The 24259-nt window shown below is 38.6% G+C and overlaps 1 protein-coding gene across 1 annotated transcript in view; it reads right to left on the minus strand.

Annotated features, from left to right (window-relative positions):
- Positions 1 to 298: 298 nt before the first annotated feature.
- Positions 299 to 24259, minus strand: part of Selenof (selenoprotein F) — a 28054-nt gene continuing 4093 nt past the window's right edge. The window contains exons 2-5 of the mRNA XM_021661671.2: positions 22229 to 22396; positions 6784 to 6847; positions 2895 to 2944; positions 299 to 1162 (exon numbers count right to left, since the gene is read on the minus strand). Of these exons, the coding sequence (XP_021517346.1) occupies positions 1031 to 1162; positions 2895 to 2944; positions 6784 to 6847; positions 22229 to 22396 (414 nt within the window). The 3' untranslated portion in view covers positions 299 to 1030. The remainder of the gene's footprint in view (positions 1163 to 2894; positions 2945 to 6783; positions 6848 to 22228; positions 22397 to 24259) is intronic.

Consider the following 24259-nt stretch of genomic DNA (forward strand, 5'->3'; position numbering starts at 1 on the left):
TTTCAAAGCGCTGCCCTTGGCATCACCACAATGATCAAAAGCAGAGAATCTTTGCCAGAATTTTTTATACTGTTATGATGGCTGAATCACACAGGTTTGTACTCAATGCCTTACTGATTTAGGAAGACTTGATTTTAGATGTTACATGACAAAAGACAGCTGATAATTAATAACCAATTTCCACAGTTTACAAAAGAAGCTATGAAGTTCCAAATAGTACAGTCACTTTTGTATTTTGGCTTAAAAAAGAGCTTATATGAAAAAAAAATTCATTGAGAAACATAAAAGGACAAACTAATTTAAAATCAAATGTTTTTATTTATATTTTGGTCCAATAAATGAACATTCTTAAATGGAACTCTTTTGTAAGAATATTTAAAACATAAAAATTTGCCAGTTATCAGATCTACACAAATCCTTAACAAAGGTTTTCTGTGTAATCCTCATTAATGCAAACCTTTATGATTAGCACACTCTTACTGCAGATCTTCAATCTGTTCCATAATAATAAGGCTACAAAAATTTTATGTGGGTACATTCATTACAAACTACAAATACTTCTACTAAAAGAAAGCTGGGCAATACAAAAGATCAGAAGGCTCTGAGGAGCAGGCACGTTGTTGAGGTTCAGTATGTCCTACTTGTTTTGTTGTTTTACATCAATTACTTTCAAAAGAGCACACAGCAAAGGAGGGGGTCTCCTTTATTAACTTCCCCTATTTAAATTCCATTGTTTATAAAAGTGGACCAATTATTACAAACTACTGTTTGCATAATTAACCAGAAGCCTCTTAGAAAGCATTTTACTGGTGATATCAACAAGTGCAGAAGAATAGAACTTTCTAAGAAATGAGCTTGTCAAGCTTGCCAGATCCTTGCATATTATGGGCCATGGTGCTACTTCAACTTCTAATTAGAAGATTAATGATATACGTAAAAGACTGACCAGTGGAAGCATGCAAAGGTAAAGTATTTTCTAGGTGCCGTGATAGTTTATTTGATAAGTAACAAAAGAACAACTAAGCAAGGCTTATACGCGTTTCAACTTCTCGCTCAGAAACTCTTCCACACTGTCTGTGTTCCACTTGAGGATGCTTAGTTCTTCTGCAATGTTCCCGTTGTCGTCCAAAAGCTTTAGTACAGGGTCTGAACCTCGAACGTACTACAAAAGCAGAGACATTATCATCATTGTCTGCACTGAAGACTTTTCACTCTCAGCCAAGAGCAAAATGGCTGAGTTCATCGTGCTAACAATTTAAAAGCTTTTACTTACAACATCACAACCAACAGAAAGTCTTTTCAACAAAGACTCAAATGTGATTTCTCAGACTATAATAATTAAGAAAACTACATGTTACTTCAAAAAGAAAAGCCTGTGTTAGTACAGGGACAATTTAAGCCGATTTAAAGACCATTGTTGGAAGTGTACTTATTCTACACACGGTTCTCTCAGATCCAGTGAACCTAACACTTAACGGCAGTGACAGACAAATGCAAAACAGTTTAGGACAGTAAATTGAACGCACTTATGAAGATCAAATCAGCTTCCAAATTATGTAAAACTACAACTAAAAGTGTAATAGTGAAAAGCTACTACCAGCTACTATGCTTCTGCTGTTAAAGATTTCGTTTTATTTTGTGTGGGGGTATGGGTGAGGACATGCCATGTCTGTGCAGTATCTCTGGGCTATCTCCAGAGGAGGATCCTGAATTCCCGAGCTGCAGTTACAGGTGGGTGACAGTGGCCATGCTGGTGCTGAGAACTGAACTTGGGTCCTCTGTGGGAACAGTAAGCGCTCTGAACTTCTGAGCCACTCTCTAGCCCCTATGTGCTTCGGTTTTAGAGTTTTAACTCTAGCCATGGAGGTAAGTTCTAATATTATTATCTTTTTGATTTTTGTGGTACTAGGCCCTTCCACATGCTAAGCACCTAGCTTATTCCCAATTACTTGTGTGGGTTTAGACTAAAGAGTTAATACTGACAATACTGAGAACAATACCTAAACATTTCTGATTAGGCTACTATACAACCTATTTCTAAAATTTTAAATATTTATTTGAAGTTTGTCTTTGTATAAAACCCCAAATAGGTTAGCTAGACTATAATTCAATTAGGGAATTTTTGAACAAAATTATTAGCAACTCAAAACAATAAGGTGTAAAGAATTAGGACTGCTGAATGCTTAGCACGTGCAAGGCTGGCATAACACTCAAAAAATTAGTTAGTACCCCCTTACAATTACCAGGTAAGACGAGAAAACCCAAAACAGGCACACAAAATTATCTGACAAAACAGAACAAAAACCAAAACCCATCCAACCCCACCCCCCACAAAACATGGCAGAGTTGTTAAGCATAGAGGGGCTTCACTTCAGTCACCAGTCATGCCTCTGAGGCCAGAGATGAGCGCTGACTGTTGGCACAAGTACATGTGGCTCAGCTACTTGAGAACACAGCCAAACAGTCTTAAAGAATCTCGAACTTATGACTGGTTCCAAGTGAAGGCAATATGTTTGCTGAGGCTCACGTTTACATTCATTGTCTTATTAGCTTAAAAAAAAAAGACTTAATTTTAAATATTACATGACAAAAACCATGGGCAAAGATTAATGAACAAGAAGTTGTTAAGTTTAAAACAGTCTGCTATTTCTGTATTTTGGCAAAAGGAAGCTTATGAAAAAGGAAAATGCACCATGAAACAGCATTTTTAAAAGTAGAACAAAACAGTGTTTTTAATTTCAGTCAGTGCACCATGCCACCCAACATAGAGTCTTTTATAGTGAGAAACTTAGAGTGGGAGAATACAGTCTAAGTCTATGGAAACATTTGGCTCTGCTTTTACACAAATCACAAACTACTCTTTAAGTTAAAGGACCCCAGCACCGGCCCCTTACCTTGATCTGTAGACCTCTGAACAGTTTGGGTTTATCACTTCTGACAAAAGCTTAAAAGAGAAAAAGATTCAAATAAGTCACATCTAAATCCAAGCTAGCTATGAAGATTAATCTAGATGTTGAAATAAACCAGGTATGTCCTACTTGAAAACCAAGGAAATTTAAACAGATGATGATGTAGAGGAATCGACATTGATTCAAATTAACCAATACCCCAAATTCCAATGGTAGTTTTGTGGGCTTGACAGAATAATAGCACAGCTCAGCTGCGAATAGCTGAGGCAGTTCAAAAGAAATATGAGAAATCAGTTTAGGAATATGTGACTCTCATCCTACAACAGTTAAGCTGAATCAGAAATTTCAAGAGAAATAGCTAAGGATCTTCACGTGACGAAGGTGCCAAGAGAAGGGGGTGGTGAGTGGTGGGGATGTGTGCACTTGAGGGGTGTGCTTGTGTGGATCATCCAGTGGAAACTGGCAAATACTTAGAAAAACCTGGGAACCTATATCATCTTATATTTAAATATATTAAAGATGGAGGAAAAACTTACATTTGCAAAGATATTTATTGGCTATTTACTGTGTGGCAAAGAGCAAAGGAAAAAGTCTGATACATAAAATGTATTTAGTCCCCTTATTAAATTTATAATCTGATAAAGAAAGACACTAAACAAATAATCCATGAGACCAAAAGGGAGTGACTTGGAATATCATCAAAGTTATAATATAAAGAGCTTAATGAATATGAAATATAAAATTCTTCTCTTTTGCATGATCCTAAAGGAAATGTTTTACAGATGTGTGTACATAAAAATAGGAATTTCAGGGAAGCAGAACACTGTAACAAAATTCAAGAATGAAAAAAAATGACAAAAACTGTAATTTAACACATAATAGAGATCTTACAAATAAAGAAAAAATGCAAATAGATTGAATAAAAATGTGATATGGTCAATAAACACTGTATTAGGCTACCTGACTGTTTAATCCTATATGCATGCCTGCAAAGCATCATCTAACATCCTTGTAGCTATTCAAGCCACTTTCTCAACTACGCAAGAAACCACTATGGAAAATGGACTATTTAAAATCCTTCCTATACAGCAAGCAGAGCTGCCAGTACATTTAATAATTCTACTCATTCAAGTGCCTTTTAATGGACTGGACTGAGCAGACAGGCTGATAAGGAATGCCATGATGAATTACTAATGCCCAGTCCCAGGAAGTTTTCTTTTTTGCTAAACAGAGATCTAGAAGCCTAATTATGAAAGAGGGGAGTATTGTAACAGGCAAATCATGCTTTACAGGCAGCAAAAAAAGTTTTCAACAATTATTTGAGAATATATATATTCACTGTGTTGTACAAATTACATGACAGCATGAATTCTTTAATTCCATGAAAGCTATGACTGTGTTAGAACCCCAAGAAATAAAGATAAAAGTAGCAACAACAACAAAATCATATTAAGTGCTGAGTCAGTCTTAGGAAGACAAACATTGCTTGGTTCCTAGGTTTTGCAGATAATATACAACTGAGTCTTTGTATGAGTCGGAAGTAGAAGGGAAACTGTCTAGGTGAAGCAAGGGAACCAATGGAGGAGTTCAGGGGTGGGGTGGGAGTGTAGTAATGCTCAAAGCATGTTATATACCTGTATGAAAATGTTATGCAGCCCAGTGCTGTGTGCAATGAAAATTTAAAAAAAGCAAAATCATGTTGCCAGATTGAGATTCAATCCCCAGCTCCAAGACAAATAAATGTAAATATTTTCATTCTCTTTGTCTCCCTCACCTTCTCTGATGCCAGGGATCAAACCCAGCAAGACCTCAGGCTAGCACTCTGGATAGCTACTCTACCACTAAGCTATACCTCAGCCCACATGATGTTAAATTAACAGGTAATAAGCACTTCTGAGTTCAGAGAAAGATGTTGAAATGACAAAGATATGCGTAAGAAAAAAAGGAACTAAAGAACTGAAAATTTAAAAATCAACTTGAAGATAATGTCCTTTCTTTAACATAAATAATTTCTCCTTTTTATTTAACTTTTAATTGAGTCTTTGTGAATTTCATATCATGTACCCCAATCCCACTCATCTCCTATCCCTTCTAACCGGCCTTCTTCCCTTATAATCTCCCCCCCAAAACAGAAACAAAAAATATCATAAATATATTAAAGACTCCAAAAGGCCTTTTTCTCTTCTCATGTCAAATAATTTATTACTAAAATCTGACATTTTGAAACAGTGAAAACGGTCCCACAGTTTTGATGAAGAAAGTGAAAAAGTACATTAAAATGCATGCTAGAGGGCTAGGGGCATAGCTCAACAGCACAATGTTGGTGGGGCATGTGCAGGGTCTCGGGCCATCCTTAGCACAGACAAAGGACGTATACCTTTTAGCATACTTTCAGCAAACAAAATGTTTAAGCTTTAGTCAACTAGGAAACTAAATAAGTTTCTCAAGTCCAGTGCTCTTAGTTCTGAACGCAGGAATGTACTTAATCCACCAACATAAATACAGAGCCTAGTCAGTCAGGAGAGAGGGAAATCTCCTGGTGCTATGCAAGTTATAAGCAAAATCCCGACAGTGAGCTTTTATTAAAGGTCGGCATCCTGTGACACTGTTATTTACTGTACCCTCCAGTTTAACTATTGTACATTACAATTATATTTCACACGCTAGGGTTGTTAAATATGGAAGCAGAAAGTGAAACCCAGGAAAAGCATGGAACGACTGCACCCTTTCCAGATGAGTTATTATTATTACTATTATTATTGATTCTGGAAGAAGACATCTAAATATCTTAACTTGTAGAATATAAGGAAAATACTAGTGGCCACCACTTGCCACCTGAGGTCCCACCCAGTCTGCACTTTTAAGGCAGTTTCATGACGGATCTTACAAGGTAACGATGGGCAAGTGAGAAATTCTACATGAATTTAAGCACGAGCAAGCACTCTGCAAGCACAGCACGCAGGAGGCTGCAGCAGGTGAGGAGGCCTGCGCTTGTGGCAAGAATCAAAACAGAACAGTAGAAAGAAAGCTGCCTGTGTTGGCTCATGCTTATGACTCCAGTGCTGCAGCCTCACAAAGAGCCACCCATTCCACTTCATAAACCTGACAACACCCCCCCACCCCAACACCTTTTGTGATTTTGAGACAGGGTCTCACTGTGTAGCTCTGGGTGTAGTAGAACTCATTTTTGTATACAGGCTGGCCTTGAACTCAGTGACCCACCTGGCTCTGCTTCCCAAGTGGTAGGATTAAACGCAAGCACCACCACATGCCCTGTGTGCTCATAAAACTGATTTTCTAGGTAAACATGCAGGATAAACTATAAAAACCTCGTGAAGGATTCCTGGAGATGCGAGGCTCCATCGTGGTTTGATGGCTAATTGCAAGAACATACTTTGACAATTATTTCTTAATTTATTTATCATTAAAATTCTTTGCGATGACACTTGACCCTCTAGTATACCCCTAAATTCTGTAGTAATTAATTCTTTTCCTGCTGGTTTGTCACACTGGATAGGTCTACTCTACCTTAATGCAATGTTCTGTAACTTATGCTAAAAAAAAGTACTAGAATGCGTTACTTGAAGGAATTTTATTTCTATCTGCTAAAAGAAAAGCCATCCTAAAATTTATATCTGACAAGAGTATCTTTTAAAGAATCATTTCATGATGTTTTAAATCTAACTTTCAAATGTTGTGTTTGTTTCTAAAAATAATGTGATCAGCACCAATTCCTATTTAAGCTCCACCCCTGAAAAAAGAATGTCAAAACATTCATACATTATTACAGAGTGTGCTTCTGAAATTCCATATTCCTAGAAATGTTGAGTAAAATTATTCTTGTAAATGACTACTTTAAATGATTGCTACATACCTTGGACTTGAGGGAACCTCCCCAATTTTCATCCACAGACTTCAAGGATAGCTCCTGCATACAGCTGTAAAATGAAAACCAGGAAACTTACAAACTGGAATAGACCTATGGCCCTGAAAATGTGGCTCAGGACAGAGAGCACTTGTCAAGCATTGCAAGGCTCTGGGCTTCATCTCAGGTAGGACTGTGAAGAAGCAGCACATTGTAAACCATAGAGCAGAGCAGGCATATTTGCCAAAAAAATGCCAAAGCCAAAGTCATTCAGTTCTAGGCCAAGGATAGGCCAAGCTAGAATTTAAAGGCCCCAATAATCAATGGTTTCAGTTACCTAGGCCAACAGTAATTCAATTAAAAACAAGGAAATCATGAAATCTGCAGGCAAATGGTGGGAACTAGAAAAGATCATCCTTAGTGAGGTAACCTAGAAGCAGTAAAAAAAAAAAAAAAAAAAAAAAAAAAAAAGGTACATACTCACTTATAATGGGTTATTAGCCATATAATATAGGATAAACATACTAAGATCTATAGTCCTAAAGAAACTAAACAACAAGTAGGACTCTAGGGAAGATGCTTAATCCTCACTCAGAAGGACAAACAGGATAGACATTGGAAGTAGAAGACAAGAAACAGGACAGGAGCCTTCCATAGGGGGCCCGTGAAAGACTCTACCCATCAGGTATGAAGGAGATGCCGAGACTCATAGTCAAAGTTTGGGCAGAGTGCAGGAAACTTTATGGAAGAAGGGGTATGAGCTAGAAAGACCTGTAGGGGACAGGAACTCCACAAGGAGAACAACAGACCTAAAATACCTGGGCCTTAGGGGGTCCTGCAGAGACTGATACTCCAACCAAGAACCACGCATGGAGAGGACCTAGAACCCCTGCTCAGAGGAAGCCCACAGGCTGCTCAGTTTCCAAATGGGTTCCCTAGTAAGGGGTGCAGGGGCTGTTTCTGGCATGAACTCAGTGGCCGGCTCTTTGATCACCTGTCCCTGGGGAGTGCAGCCTTGCCAGGCCACAGAGGAAGGTGATGCAGCCAGCTCTGAGGAGACCTGATAGGCTAAGGTCAGATAGAAGGCGAGAAGGTCCTCCCTTATCAGGGCTAGGGAAGGGGCATAGGAGGAGAAGAGGAAGGGTGGATGGCACTGGGAGGAGCCAAGGGAAGGGGCTACAGCCAGGATACAAAGTGAATAAATTTAATAAACAAATAAATAAATTCAAAAAATATAAATGCAAGATTCCAGAAATGAATGTTTGAAATGAGGTATGTTCTGGCAGCATGCTGAAACAGTACTCCATCCTGCACAGAACATGGAGTTTTCTGGTGTGTCTGTGCTATATAGGTGCTACCTACCCATTAGTCACTTAGTAGCTGTCTAAAACAGACTATCACAAGCATGTGTTCAAATAACTCATGTTCAAGAATAATGTCAGTGGTAATTCATACATGACCATTTCTACACTCAGTGAGTTCCACTAAGACTCTTGGACTGTGTCCTCCATACTTAAGATGAGGTATACAAACTATATACTGAACAGGAGAGGAACACAGCTGTACCTGGACTACACTGAGGCGGTGAGGGAGTGTGACAATGATTTTTTTTAACTTTCTATTGATTCTTTGTGAGTTTCACATCATGCACCCCAGTCCCACTCATCTCCTCACCCCCTCGTATTTGCCCTCTGTCCTTGCATCCTCCCCCATAAAAGAGAATAGAAAACACACAAACAAAACAAAGCACAGAAAACGTCTCGTTGTGGAAGCTGTAGTTTGTCACAGTGTGTCCCAAGCATATCCCTCCCTGTATACATCTTCACTTCATTGCAGTGAGTCATTGGTCTGGTTTGAGATCTCTGGTTTTTGTGACAATGAATTTTAATAAGATGCTTTAGAATGCTCTTTAAATGTCTTTAGATTGCTTTTAATTATATGACTAATGGCTTAGAATTAAAAGTCCAACACTGAGTGAATTTTAGACATTTGATTTATGTGCATCAGTCTGAGTGTCCATCTCATATATGCAGGTGGCCACAGAGACATCCGATTCCCAGGAGCTGGGTTCACAGCATGTTGTGAGCAGTGAGTGTTCTTCTCTCTCCTGCTCTCCACCCTTGGCATCTTTGAAAATTATTATAGAAAGCACCGTGTTTTGTTACAAAAACTAGTAACAAATCTTATTGTAAGAGTAATGCAATTTTTTGATGAAATTCAATGGAAGCAGATTCAGTGGGAGAGGTTGCTTTTGTAAGCTGCATATTTCTTTACAGTAACACTCATCATAAAAGGCGAATACAGATCAATGCTGTGAGCTGAGGGAGACACATCCAAAGGTAGAGGTCACTTTTTTGAAGCAGTCAAAGCTTAACCATTATTTCCTTTTCTAAGATTTATTTTACATGCAAAAATATCTAGTTTTATGTCAAGTTGACGTAAGCTAGTCATTTTGGAAGGAAAGCCTTATTTGAGGAAATGTTCCCATGAGATGTCCCATCGATAAGCCTGTGGTGCATTTTCTTGACTGATGATTGATGTGGGAAGGCCAGTTCACTATGGGCAGTGCCATTCTTGAATTGGAGGTTTGGGATACTATAGGAAGGCAGGCTGAGCAAGCCACCAGAAGCAAGCTTGTAAGCATCAATTCCTGCCTGTGGGTTCCTGTCTGCACTTTCTGCAATGATGGACTGTGGTGTGACAGTACAAGAGAAACAAATCCTTTCCTTTCTAAGCTGCTTTTGGTTATAGTATTTTATCACAACAATAGAAACTCTAGGACAGCTGACATGTGTGTACATAAACCATGTAAGTGCCTGGTGTACTTAGAGGTCAGAAGAGGGCATCAGATTCCCCACCTTGACTATTCTTTTCAAAGGCATATTCTTAGAAATATGGAGGCCCTAAGAGAAGGACAGCAAACTTAAGAACATAACAGATCCATTATTTCTCCTTAGTTTGTAGATTTATTTTTTATGATCTAAGAATCAAACATGGATTTTTACCTTTAATGCTCTGAACTAGCATTTACTTTTTTAAAAAAAAATCGTGTAGACCAATGCTTATTTAAAATATTTCATAAAATACAGAAAAGTAGAAAGCAGAAATATGATAATCATCTTTGTATGATACAACAAAAGATAATTAGCATTTTTATGATTCTGGGCCATATTAAAATGTTCCTATGTTTTGGGTTATCACAGGCCCTTGAGAGCCTTTGTGTAAACTGTTCGTGAATTCTGAAACCACTGATGGATTTTAAATCAAGAATGCAGAGGATCTCTATAGTTCTTCCAAACAATAAAAACATTAAAGGTTAAGCAGATCTAATTTTATAAGATGCATTTAAAACCAAACAAACAAGACTTGCTTATTGCTAGTTAGAAATAGAGGCTATATTACCAACAAACTAGTAAGGAGACAGTAAGGAAATGAACCCCAAAGCCACAAGGAAACAGCACTCTATCCTGTCTGCATGGCTGTAAACAAAAAGCAGAAAACAAGTAGTGGTGAAGACTGGAGCAATGTGCACAGGTGCTAGGGAAAGCATTAACTGTGGTTTTCAAAAAAATTAAGAACATTATCACCATGACTCAAGACTTTACTTCTTCTAGGTATTTAATCAAAGGTGAAAGTAGAGATGTAATGGTTTATTGATTACAGGAGTTCAATTTACAAGAACCAAATGGTGGAGGCGACTTAAGTGCCCATGATCAGGGCTTTCAAAAGAGACTCTAATAATACATGTGGCAACAACCTTGAAAACATCTTTTGGAGGCAAGCACAAAAGAAAAAGACCAAATGAACTAAAGAACACTGAAATTCTGAGACACAGGGCTGAATGGAAACTAAAGGCTAGTGGTGGGGGTGTTACTGTGTAACAGGTATGGGGGTCTGAGTGTGGGGAGATGAGAAAGTTTGGGGAGAAAGGAGGTTCCCCAGAAATACATACAATATTGTGTCAGTTTAGAAAATAAGCTAATTAACAAATGTGGTGGTGAGGAGAGGAAGAGTGGGAAGAAGATTTTCCAAAGTCAGAAGTATGGCCGGAAAAGAAGTAACTTGAGAAAATGAGACTATGGTCACCCTGTTTCCTGAGCTCAAATCTGTAGAGATGTTAGTACACATGATTTGGAGTTGAAAATCTAAGTAGTTTTTCAGTGAAACCAACTACGTCTCAGCAATAAGCTAAAATATTTTAGAAATGTTATATCATTCTCCATATCATATGCAATAAAAAAAGAAAATTTTTTTGGCTTCTAAATATCTAAAATACATAGCCTACTTTCCACTAAGTTGAAGAACTGAAAGCAGTAAAGAGAAGACTGATTCAAATCTCCAGTTGCCTCAAAAATTGAACCTGCAGCCAGTCTCCAGCAGCCAGAGCTCGCCATGTTTCACTGTCCCCTTCCCAATAGTAAACAGCACTCCTATCTGTTTATAAACGGAAATCAATGCATCTGAAATCATAATAATAAAAAGAAAAGAAGAACCCCAAATCTGACTGTATCTCATCCTCTCATTCTCACTGGTGACTTCCATGTGGCTGTATCTACTGTAGAAAAGGTATTTTGCATGCTCTCACTATGTCAGTCAACTGGGCTTAAAGATCTTACTCAGCTCTTTAGCAGCTGAGATTCCTTGGCATTTATCTGTGTCAGGCTAATACCAACATTAAGAGACCTGCCAAGTCCCTTTTTCTTCTAGTCTGTATTTGTAGGTTCTGTTTTCTTTTTACTAGTGACCACCCTGAGTTCAGATACTATGTTTTAGCACAGTTATATGAGTCCAATTTCCTCTAGTTTTTACTCTTCTAGGGGTTTGTATTGGCATCCCTAGAGCCCATTCCAAGAAGAAACACTTAGCATATAAATAAATGCAAACATAGGTAGAGTCTAGGAAAGACAGTAGTTCTCAACCTGTAGGTGGAGGTCATATATCAAATATCCTGCATATCCAGGTATTTACAAGACAATTCAAAACAGTAGGGAAGTTAGTTAGGAAGTAGCAATGAAAATACTTTTTTAATGGCTGGCAGTGACCACAACATATTAAACTATATTTAAGAATTGCAGCTGGTGTACATGCCTTTAATCCCAGCAGAGGCAGGGGGATCACTGTGAGTTCAAGGGCAGTTTGGTCTACAAGGAGTTAGGAGGGTTGAGAACCATTGCTCTAAGGGCTTATGACAGAATGTTTTAATGGTATACTTAGAGAGCTTATACTAATTTATGAAGCTCTCAGAGACTATTTTCCCTATTAAAGGCAAGTGAAAACAAGTATTTTCAAATAAACAGCTACAAAATAAACTTCAGAACTTTGTTGAACATATACATGTATATATTTACTAGTTAGCTGTGTGATTTTAGACAGGATGTCTGCTTAGGGCTCAACGATAAAACAGGAAATTACTAGTGTGATACTGACTTATGATGAGGATATTACAGAAATTAATTTGCTTTAAGTAATTTGTTTTTAGACGAACTCTCAGTACACAGTCCTGGCTGGCTTAGAACTTGCTCTGTAGACCAGGCGGGTTGAAGCTTAGACTCCCTGTCTCTGTGCGCCTTCTGGCTGTAACTTACAGCTCTGGAAGAGTGGTTTCATAAGTAACAAGTTAACCGATGCAAGTGGCCACTATTATGAAGTATCTATCTGTGCCACTCCTTAGTACTGTGCTATGCACGAGGTGGTTACACTGAATCTGAATTGTTGCCAAGCATTATTCATATTTACAAACTCCTTTGGGGAAGAATGCTTTTATGTTACACTTAGAATCATCTGCTGAAGATACTACTTTGTTTCCTTTGAAGAAAGCAGTTTCTGTAGGGGCTTTGGATGCTAGAAAATTAAAGCTACTTTAAGCAGTATGAAATTTCTTTAGTGATTACAATGCCATGCAGTGAGCTCAGCCTCCTCTTCAGCCTTCTATGTTTTACACTGTAGCAGCATTGTGTCTCTTGATAGGTTAGCATTTAAACCTGCTGTAATTGGCCAGGGTATATTGTTATAAATTTAAAAGAATTGCTTTGATGCATGTTTTTCCAAATTAATAAAAATTGTCATTTATTTAAAACCTTTTAAAAAGAATTTCTATTACTTTAAAAAAATGTGCACTGGTGTTTTGCCTACATGTATATCTGTGTGAAGGTACCAGATCCCCGGGAACTGGAGTTACAGATAGGTATGAGCTGCTATGTGGGTGCTGGGAATTAAACCTGGACAGTGCTCTTAAATGCTGAGCTATTTTTCCAGTCATTTAAGAATACATTTAAACCTTGGACTTCAGATTTAAAGATAAGATGCCTACTCACTGAGCTATACAGGCTTCCTTATTTAAAAGCTTTTGAGTAGATATTAGCTAATGTAAAAACAGGTTATATATTTTTCAAAACCACCAAATTAAAGTGAGTCCTACTCTGTGGTAAACAGAAAAATGAAGATTTGGTAATAGTAATGGAATTATATTACCTGTTCCTGTTAACTGAAGGTTCAACAGGGATCTTGAGAAGGTGATTTGGCCTTTCATGTTTAAATTACTCATTTTTTTACAGAAGCTCTGTGTGGCAGGATTTAATGTCAGTATTTTCTAGATGACTGACCTTAAATAGCCTTGTGGCTTAAAACTTCGGTCTCACTAGTCAAACTGGGATGAATTGGGATCTGGCAACTAAATGCCCTGGAACTTGGGCTCTAATTTGTTTTGGTTTATTTGTTAAACAGAGATTAAAGTGTATTATAGGCTTCTTCTGAGGATTAAACCAACAGTGTAGAAAAAATATATAAGACATAACCCGTGTAAACACTCAGGTGAGAGTGTCTGTAATGACAACAAAACTGAAAATCCTAGGATAAATGTGGTACTGAAGTCACAATCAGTGTGCAGAAAACAAACACACACACAAAAACCTACCATAAAAAGAAGGAAAGAAGGGGATAAATTTCAAATGTATTTAACATATGTTAGTATTACTCTCTACTGTCTCTGGTATGCTTGGGAAGCATGTAAATCTCAAGGCAGAATATGTGCATACCTGGTGAGCAGAAATTAGTCCAAAGCGCAGTGCAGCAGAAGGAACAGGGCATTCAACTACATAGACATATTTACTGTGCACAATATTAAAGCACAGTGCAATAAAAATAACAAAAAGATGAACATTTATAATTGCTTTTCTATCATCTGCAAAAATATTAAAGTGAAAAATAAAGCTCTTTATCACATACCTGAGTGGTTGAGCTATGTTATAGATCAAGCAACATGTAGGCATTAGGGTGCTGGATGGAAGGATTCACTAGAGTTGTGAACCACAGCAAGATCTCCCAGGCCCACACAGAAGGAATCTCACCTCAAGTGTGAGGCCTTCTTTCATAAAAGTGAGTAGATAAGCAAGTAACACACTGCTAAACAGAGCTCTGCCAAACTGTCCTTGAGCCTGGGGATTTCTACCAGTAAGAGACGTGTTTATGCAAAGATCTGGGTTTGATCCTCAGTACAGCGAAGCGAAAGGAGGCAAAAGGAAAGGGGAAAGAGAGAAGAAAACAAAAGAGAAAAGGACAAAACACAAAACGAAACAAACCACTCCCCCAAAGCCTCAAACTAAGAAGGAATCCAAATTTTTCTTAAATCACTAAAATCTGTTACCAAGTTGATAAGAAAAATTAGACATTGTGGTCAGTTTGATTTTTTTTTTTGTAAACCAATTATTTTTGTATTGTGATCATATACCTAGATTTATGTTTTTGCTCAAATGTCATTTGTAACTTAAAAAAAAATTAGTTTTTACCTGGTTTGCCATTTGAAAGTGTTTAAAAACAGTGTTTTATTTTAAATTGACTTCTACTTCAGTTTTCAAAATATGTTTGTCCTATAAAAATTAAGCTTTGTGCTGAGGATATAGCTCATTGGTAGGCTTGCCTAGTGAGCTTGGCATGCATTTGAGTTCCAGTTTTGTGGAGCATGTCTTTAGTCCCAGCACTTGAAGGCAGAGGCAGGCAGATTTCCAAGATCACAGCCAGCCTGTTCCAGGACAGCCAAAGCTACACATTTCATCCCTTTCCCCCAAAAAAATCAGAAAAGCACAGGGCTGGAAAGGAAGGTCAGAGTATCTGACACCTCTCTGAGCTCTTCTGACACTTGCACACATCTGATACACCCCTGCAGAGACACATAAAGATAAACCTTTAAAAAGCAATACTGACTCCTACTGCAATGGCTTGGGAAAGTTTTCCAGCAGCACCACCCCAGAACCCTCAAAATCTTTCATATAAGATCAAAGCGGCCAAAGGTGCAAACTTAGACTACACTCTCTACCATTAGATCAGCAACTGGCAGGACTGCGAGCACTCAGCTCCAGCTTCGGTCTGACGCCGTCTACGCAACACATCCTGTTCCACACTGTAGGAGGCACTGCGACCTGCGTTCACACAGGAGCACTAAGGGAACCTGAAATGGTAAACATACGGTGCTGCTCCTCAAAGGAGTAACTGTTTATTATCCTCTCGGAAGGCTGGGAGCGGAAAAAGCTAATGGCCTGGTGACTCTCTGATTTACCAATTATAGCTTTTAGAATAACAATTAAGATGAGAGGCAGGTGTAAGCCTAAAGAAGTAAAGATGCAAAAACTGGGGATCCAAAACTATTTTAAAGAATGAAGAAATAGAAAAACATGTTTTAAAAACTCACAAAACTCTCGGGGAGGCAGAGGCAGGCAGATCTCTGTAAAGTTCGAGTTCAGCCTGGTCTACACAGTAAGTCCAGGACAGCTAAGGCTACACAGAGAAACCCTGTCTTGAAAAACCAAAACAAAACACCCTACAAAGCCTCAGGGTAGGCTATCAAGGAAAAGCACACACTCCACAATAGCACTGAGTGCAAGAAGCTGGAGTGGCTGCTAAAGCACTGAATTGGGAATGAAGATGACAGGGCACAGAAGCAGAAAGAATTGAAAATCGATGAAAAAAAAGATTTAATTTTATAAATCTTAGAAAAGAGGAGTTCAGAATAATAATAATAATCCACTTAATGTGTGTTTATCATCAGAAAAATTCAAGAAAAAATGTAAAAATTATTATACTATTAGTTGTTGTTTGTTTTATTTTTGAGGTAGGGTTTCTCTATTAGTCTGGGCTGTCCTGGAACTCTCTCTGTAGACCAGGCTGGTCTTGAACTTATAAAGATCGACCAGCCTCTGACTCCCAAGCGTCACCACCACCTGGCTAAAAACTATTTTTAATCAAATTATTTAATAAAGAATAAAATGAAAAGAAAACACCAGATTATTTTTTATCTGATGCTTATGTTCACTTTCAAAACAGTCTTGGCTGGAGTGGTTGTGCCTGTCTGTAATTCTGAAGTGGTGAAACTGGGAGCTTCAAGACAGCATGAGCCAGAGTGAGACCCCTCAACAAATCAAAACACTATCAATTAAAGCTGATGTTGGGCAAACTGTGCTAAATAATTAACACTTTTTTTTTTTTGAGGTTAAAAAGCCTGCTAGCTCAGCAAGGTAACTTTATTTTCTGAACTATACATAAAACACATATTTAAAAGCCTGATTCTACAACTAAACGCTAGCTCTATAGAAATCTTTCATTCTACTTAGCTAGTCTACCTTTCTCTTAAGCTCCTCCAAACCCATGAGGGCTCCTTGTTCTCTTTCCTAGAATTGTGTTTTATCTGTGTCCTGACAGCTTGCTTCTCCATTGTTCCTGGAAGCCCAGAGAGAAAACCCATCTCTGTTAACCCACAAGCCAAAAGAGAGAGAGCAACATCTGTTTTTGATACATCCTTAAAAATACAATGTAGAAATGAGAGATTTGTAGTTGTGGCTAATACTTATTACCAAAGGTTTGCTACTGTGTAACTGCCACCGGAGAAATGTTTGCTTTTTTAAAGCTTTTATTATTTTCAGAGTATGAAAATTAAAAAAAAAACATTATTAAACATATCAATCAATTGTAAGGTAAGACTCTGTTGTACTATTAACTTCTAAGTATGTTTAAAGGCAGGGTACCACTATATAGTTAAAGCTGGCCTCAAACTCAGTCCTCCTGTCTCAGACTCCCAAGTGCTGGAAGTAAGGCCTGTGCTACTACACATAAATATATTATGTCTTAAAATAATTGAAAGAAAACGCATTGTGTTCAAATTTGTTCATAGTAAAAATGGTCTCATCCAAGTACAAAGACTGTGAGACTGTTCTAAAGGTTGGGGATTTAGAAATATAGATCTAACTAAGCCTAAAGATCTCAAATTACTGGCAAAATAATCAGAATTAACAAGTCTACACATTTGGCAAACACTCTGAGGGGTGGTGATTGCCGCAACTAGTCTGACTTGGAGATGGTGACAAGAGTGGACAAGAAGGGAGATGAGCTAAATCCTTTTAAAAGACAGCTCTAGAAAAAGTGGTTTACTGTAGAAGCAGGGAACAAAAACTTACTCGTGGGACTTCTTAATTACTATTTTATCCTGCTCTCTTCAGTATCTGAAAAAAGTCTTACTTCTATTCCTGGTTGGCCTCAAACTCAAAGCAATCCTCCTGACTCAGCCTCCTGAGCACTACAATTACAGCTGTGCACCATGGTATCTTACCTCTGTTCTTTACCTGAGACAGCTCCATCTTTTGCTTTCAATACACTGTTAAACATAGCCACCACAACAAGCTAACACTTCTTTCACTTACTTTACAACCTTAGCTAATACCTCTGAGTAAGTGGGGCTGGAGACATGGCTCAGTGGGTAAAAGCACAGCTGTTTTACCATAAGATTCAAGGCTCGATTTCCAGCAGCCCCATGATGGGTAACAACAGACCCTAATTTCAGTTCCATGGGATCTGATACCTTCTTTTGGCCTCCTCAGGTCATATACGTGGTACACAGACATACAAAAACTTAGTAAGTCTTTACCTAAATAGCTCAGTGACACAAATTACAGAAGAATTAGCTGTTTCTAGTAGAAGGAGTAGTAGGTGCCAAACTCAGGAATGGATAGTTGTGGTGCTTTCCTGTGTCAAGGAAAGTTACTAGTGAAAATAAAACCAACAGACCTAACATGTAAAGGGGAAGATAAAAGAGAGCAAGTGGACATGATGTCTAGCTGACATCCCACATCCTCCACACCCTGGTTACTGCTCAGCTATAAAAGTTGTGACTAAAAATCCTCAGTCCTTTCTTACTAGGCAGGAAACACTATTGGGCAAGGAGGTTCAAATAAAACCTCAGTGCTAAAAGCACCTATCAGTGGGAAGGGCATATTTTCAATACCTTTCCTTTCACTTTAAGAGTCTTTAATAAAGCCCAGGTCATTTGTAGTGCTAAGTGAATACTAATTGCTCAAAACACCACTGACATTCAAGTGATTTTTCTTTTAGTAATGTACATTTTTTCTTTAACCTACAAATTTGTATGCTTTCCCCTGTTAGGTTAATATGAACACTTTAAAAATCATTCTTAGGTACATAGTTGTAAGCTTTTAAAGCTATTTAAAACAGTGCTGAAACAGCTTTTAACAAAATACTCATTCTAAGTAATATTTGAGAAAATTAGTAAGTCTTTTATAACCAGAGTGCATTGGGGCAGACCAACTAGAAAGAAAAATGTAGTCACTGCTTATTAAAATAAATTTCGCAGGGTTTCAAGGTATTAAATGCTTTCATGATTTTTTTAAACAAAAATTTTGACCATTACTGAAAACAGATGGCCTCATCTTTGGATAGATCTATAATACATGGAGGTGGAAGAACCAAAAGCAACATTTTAAACTATATTATAAAAGACTGGAACAGCTAGACATGTGCACATCATTCTAACATTAGGCAGAAAAAGGAGGATCCCTGAGCTCAAGGCAGCTTGACCTACACATGGTGTATGACGGTTAATACAGGTTACGGTCCTGTCAGCTTAGCAGGATCTAGAGTCACTAGGGAGCGGTCTCTTGGGACTGTCTTGATTAGTTTTGTCAAGTGAGAAGATCCGTTCTACAAGTGGACAGCAGCATACCATGGACTGGAGTGGAGCCCTGGACAGAATGAAGAGAGTAGGCTGAGCATTAAGATTTATTGTTCTCTTCCTCCTGACTGTGGACAGTGTGATCAGCTACTTCACACTGTTGCCTTAACTCCTCTACCATATCTGCGATGGAACTGTGAGCCAGCACAAGACCTTTCTTTCTGATAGTCTACCACTGCAACAGGAAAAATAATATAGGTATTTTAAGCCAGATCCCACCTCAAAACAAACAAGAACTACAAAACAAAACAAAACAAAACTCAAAAACCTGTAAATTAACTATCTTCTAATGGAGTTAATTTTATATGATAATTTAACTTTTATTAAATGTGTATACTGGTTGGTTTTGTGTGTCAACTTGACTAACTTAACAAGTTAGTCATCAAAGGACCTTCAGTTGAGGAAATGTCTCTATGAGATCCAGGTGAAAGGATGGATTTTCACAATTAGTGATTAGTGGGGGAGGGCTTACACCATTGTTGGTCATGACACCCTGGGCTGGTGGTCCTGGGTGCTCTAAGAAAGCAGGCGGAGCAAGCTATGGGAAGCAAGCCAGTAAGCAGCACCCCTTCCTTGCCTCTGCATCAGCTCCTGGCTCCAGGTTCCAGCCTTGTTTGAGTTCCTGTCCTGACTTTCTCCAACGATGGACTATGATCTGAAAGTGCAAGCCAAATAAACCCTTTCCTTCCCTTTCTATTACTGTGGTGTTTCATCACAGTAGTAGAAACCCTAAGACAATGCGTTCTGAATTGAAGGACTTAAACACTAAGTACAGGCCTGAGTCAAAAGAGACAGAGGAGCATTTATTATACACAGTGAGTCTCCTGCTGGAGCACTCTCTGCTCTCTCCTGTACTGTAGACTGAGTCTAACAGGCTTGCTCCACAAACCACTTTCATATCTCCAGTAATACTTCTAAGTACTTTTTTTTTCTGGTTTGCTTCCACTAGGCCTATAAAAACTGTTCCTTCTAATAAAATGTAACTGATAAGAAAAAAATAAAATTCAAAAAAAGTCAAAACAAACCAACCAACCAACCAACCAACCAAAAAACTGTTCCTTCATTTTGCATGGAAGGTGTTATAAAATGCCAAATGGGAAATAGATCTTAGAGATTAGGGCTGGCAGCAGTGAAGCACTAGACTCAGTACAAAAGGTTATTAGGCCTCAGATTCACTTATGCTTGGCTATATGAAACACAATTTATAGGCATAAAGTTATTGTGTAATTCAAATGCTGACTTCCGTAAACTGCCCCCCCATATCTGGTTGCAGTCCTTGATCTGAGATTCTCCTGTCTCAATGTTGTGTAAATACTGCTCTGCAATTATCCCTTATGCCAATAAAGCAGCTTAAACAGAGCAGGGAAGAGAATAGGGCTGGACTTCCTACCAGCCAGGGCAGGAGGAGCTAGAGGAAGAAGTAAGGGATACAGCCAACAGGAGAGGTCCAGGTGACATCAGGAGAGGAGCCAGATCAGGGAAAGCTAGTAAGTGGTAATATCTCTGGGATGTACACTGGGAAGAAGCCATATTAGCTTAGAATAGAGTAATAACTGCTCAGTTATTGTGTTGTTAAGATTATTATAGGAATGTAATAGAGTCTCAATTATTTTAATGCTAGTCAACATAAGAAACAGAGGAACAAACAGTTTAACAACAATTAGCTAATATTAACTGGCAGACTGCTTGCTTCTGTTATTGCTAAGCTGTAACAGTTGAAAACAGTCTAGATATAACACGAGGCTCAACTAATAAAAACTCAATAGTAATATAATTAAGTTTAGAGGCATATGATCCAAATTTGGTGTCACAAAAACTGTATTAAAAAAACGGGGTGTTTTAAAGGTGCACTGACAAATATAGCAATTGGTAGAAACAGCTCTTATATGAGCTGCTTATATTTTAGAATTATTTTATATCAAGGAAAGGACAGAATCTCTCAATTTACCCTTAGTTACAAAGGGGGCCTGTGGGATAAATATTGTTAATTGCAATCATTCCTTCTTATCCTGTTTTCTAAGTTTGGGATATTAGTGAATAATCTTTTGTGGTTGAATAATGCAGTCATGGAATGATGAAGAGATGACTCATCCAGCTTCCTTCAGCAATTTGTCCCATGGGAATATGTCACTATAGAGGCAGAGGGGAGTCATAGCAAACCAGCTAAATCCGGTCTTAAACCTCTTTAAATCAAATCAAGCTTTTGAAACTTGCTGCTTTGATTTTTACATATACAAGGACTACCTTAAATGTATGGGAATCTAAATACAATACACTGTGGGTTTATGCCAACCAAGAAAGTAAAAAGCACACTGGACTTGGTAAGCTCATTTGAGACCTTGGTAACTTGGTTACTGAACTGAGGAATCAAGTGTTAAACCTGGCTACCATCAATATGTATTCTAAAACGTGTTGCTTTTTCTTCTAAAACTATAAATATGTACTTGATGTTTGAAATAAACTTTATCTAGTCACGAGAAAGCATTACTATTTGAAAGTTCTACAAATAGTTACACTTCAAACAATTCAGCACAGACAAGTGAAAGAGGAAGAAAAGGGAACTGAACAAAGTAACGGGACTGTTTTTTTGAAATCCCACTAGGTCACTTTTAATGCCATCCTCTTGTTGTTGGTGGTGATGATTAGAGACAACCCTGTACATACTAGGTGAGCGCTGTCAGTGAGCGACACCTCAGCCCCTCTTTCATGTTTTATTGGATAATACAAGTACTTCAGACAGAGGTACTTCATAAAGTAGAAGAAAAATCTAAGGGTGTTATTGAAAAAAAAAATGATTGAGCAAGTTCAAGCTCAGTGGCTCAGCACCAAGGAGGCAAGAGGGATGTGAGTTTGAGTCCATCTTGGGCTACGTGAATCATGGCAAGATCTACAGTGAGACCCTGTTTCCAAACAGCCAACCCACCCTCCCATCTGAGTACTTATCTGTCAAAAGAATAGATTTTATTGGGCACAGATCCTTACCCTTGACTTCTCAGCTAGGAAGGGTAAGGCTACAGGAGATACGGGTATGTAAATTGACAGTTCTATTAACCACATTTGTGCCCAATATTATGCACCATCTACCTTCTCAGACTTCTTTGCACAATTGGCTTATTATTACAAATAACCCCAAATGTAGTTAATCGATCTTTGCCTGAATTTGGCCAGATGCCAAGGAAGACTAGCTCATTATGGGACACAGGTGTGCTACTATGTACAGTGACTCTGTGGCATGTCCTGCTTTCCTCTCCACAGTTGAATGGATCTTGGCATGTTATATAAACTCACTCTTCCTTTGATCTAGTAGACCTGGCAAGCAACTAACTGAGTTTTACTAAAATTTATAAAGCCAGAGACTCCTGCTTAGACTGATTAAGCAATCTGTATTTCACTTATCTCAACTAAGGCAGGTAAAAAAAAAAAGGTAAGAGCAGAAAACAGTACCTTTTTGGTTTCAAACTGTGCTTCTTCCTGACAGCACCCTCTACAGTCGGGGTCCAGCTGAAGCAGGCTGAACTGTCCAAGAAGATCACAAGAGCTACAGAGCAAGTTGCTGGAGAAACCCAACTCTCTGCATGCCTCTGAGGAAAGCTCTGCCCCGAAAGCAGACACCTGAAAATGAAAGCATGGAATACAACAGTTCCACATTTACACAAAACCTCCTAAAAAGAGGAATCAGGCTGTCAACACAGAACGTAAGGAGCCTAGGTGCTGTTACATTTTATCTGGAGACAAATTCTTAAGTACTTTTGAACCCTATAGTTTTATATATTTGGTTTATTGTTGTTGATTTGCTTTTTGAGACAGTCATCAGTCCAAGCTGACCCTGAACTAGCTAAATGCTGAAGATGACCTGTCTACTTAAGTGCTGGGCTTAGCAGCATGTGTCACAACACGGAACCTGACAGCTTTTATTTTAGTGAAAATGAGGATCAACCAAAAAGTACAAAATATAACTTTAATGATAAGCATATCACACATCTTTTATTAACATCCAGTAGCTTATTAAAACAAACTTTTTTATAAGGAAAAAATTATTTCACTTTAAGGTCTCCATACCTATTCATATGGATCAATGAAGAAAGCTTTAACTTATCTGCAAACACATCTCCTCCAGGAAGGTACGAAAAGGGATGGAACCAAGGAAGACAAAGGAGACGCCCAGAAACCAAACTTTTGGTTTTAGGTATCAGCTCTACCACTTACCAGTTGTGTAACCACTGTGGGAAGCTAGCCTCCTTAAGCTTTAATTTCTACACGGGTACAGCAGTGGAATAAAAGCGCAGGCAAAACCAATTACTTTAGGCATTCAAGGGTTGAGTTTAATCCTGAGCACCACAAACAGGACTTTCAACTAAATTGTTTGAAGATTCATTTTTATGTATATGCGTCTCTGCCTGCGTGTAAGGACAGACGCTAATTCTCTGGGGCTAGAATTAGATGGTTGTGAGCTGCCAGATTTGGATGCTCAGAACCACACATAGGTCCTCAGGAAGAGCAGCACTTGGTCTTAATCACTGTTGTTTTGAATGAGAAATGTCCCCTATAAGGCTTGGGTATGTGAAATTTGCCTCGTTAGTGGCAATGTTTAGGGGTGGGGTGGTACAGCCTTGTTGGAATGTCACTGTGGTTCCATGAGGTCACAGCCTAGTCCTAATTCCAAGTCTGATCTCTCAGCTTCTTGCTCTGGCAGCCTGCTGCCATGCTGTCCCTGTCATTATGGACCCATAATTCTAAATATAGTTCTGTAAATTGCTTTGGTTATAGGATTTTATCACAATGACAGAAAAGTAAGTACGCCAACTACTGAGCCATCTCTCCAGTCCCCTCTTTACTTTTTTGAGACAGGCTCTCATTCTGTTGCCTAGGCTGGTCCTGAACTCAGTCTGTAGCCCAGGCAGGCTTTACACTTGCCATCCTACTGAGTGGCTGGGTTTACAGGCCTGGTCAATGCACTTAGGTGTTGTTCCTTTTTTTTTGGAGATTGTAATTTTATCCAGGACATCAAATACCATTTTACTTAACACTCCCTTTCCCTGAGTTTAGGCTTCCAAAGCCAACAGTTCACTTGATTTTCATTAGATGCTACACATTTAAAGTCGCTCTGATGAAATCTACTTTTGTTTCTGTACACGTAGCATTCCAAATGCACACAGCATGTGAGGTAAATGGCATTACTTCCCTGATCAACTGGTTTGCCAGGCCAGAGCCCTCTAGGCTCTTAACTTTTTCACAGCTATTTAACAGTTTCACAGTTTTGTTCTCTGAAGAGCTCTTAAATCTCTGACAGTCTTTAAGAGATCTTTATTACATTAATTATGTGTACTGCACGTGAGTGTGTGCACAAGTACGGGTGCCTGTGGAGGCTATAGCAGCTGAGGTCACTGCTGGCCGTTCCAGTCAGATTCAGGTGCTGGGAGCTGAGCTGGGGTCTTCTGCTGGGGTGGCACAGCTCTTAACTGCTGAGCCCTCTAC

This window comes from Meriones unguiculatus, chromosome 10, assembly GCF_030254825.1.
Source record: "Meriones unguiculatus strain TT.TT164.6M chromosome 10, Bangor_MerUng_6.1, whole genome shotgun sequence".
NCBI lineage: Eukaryota > Metazoa > Chordata > Mammalia > Rodentia > Muridae > Meriones > Meriones unguiculatus.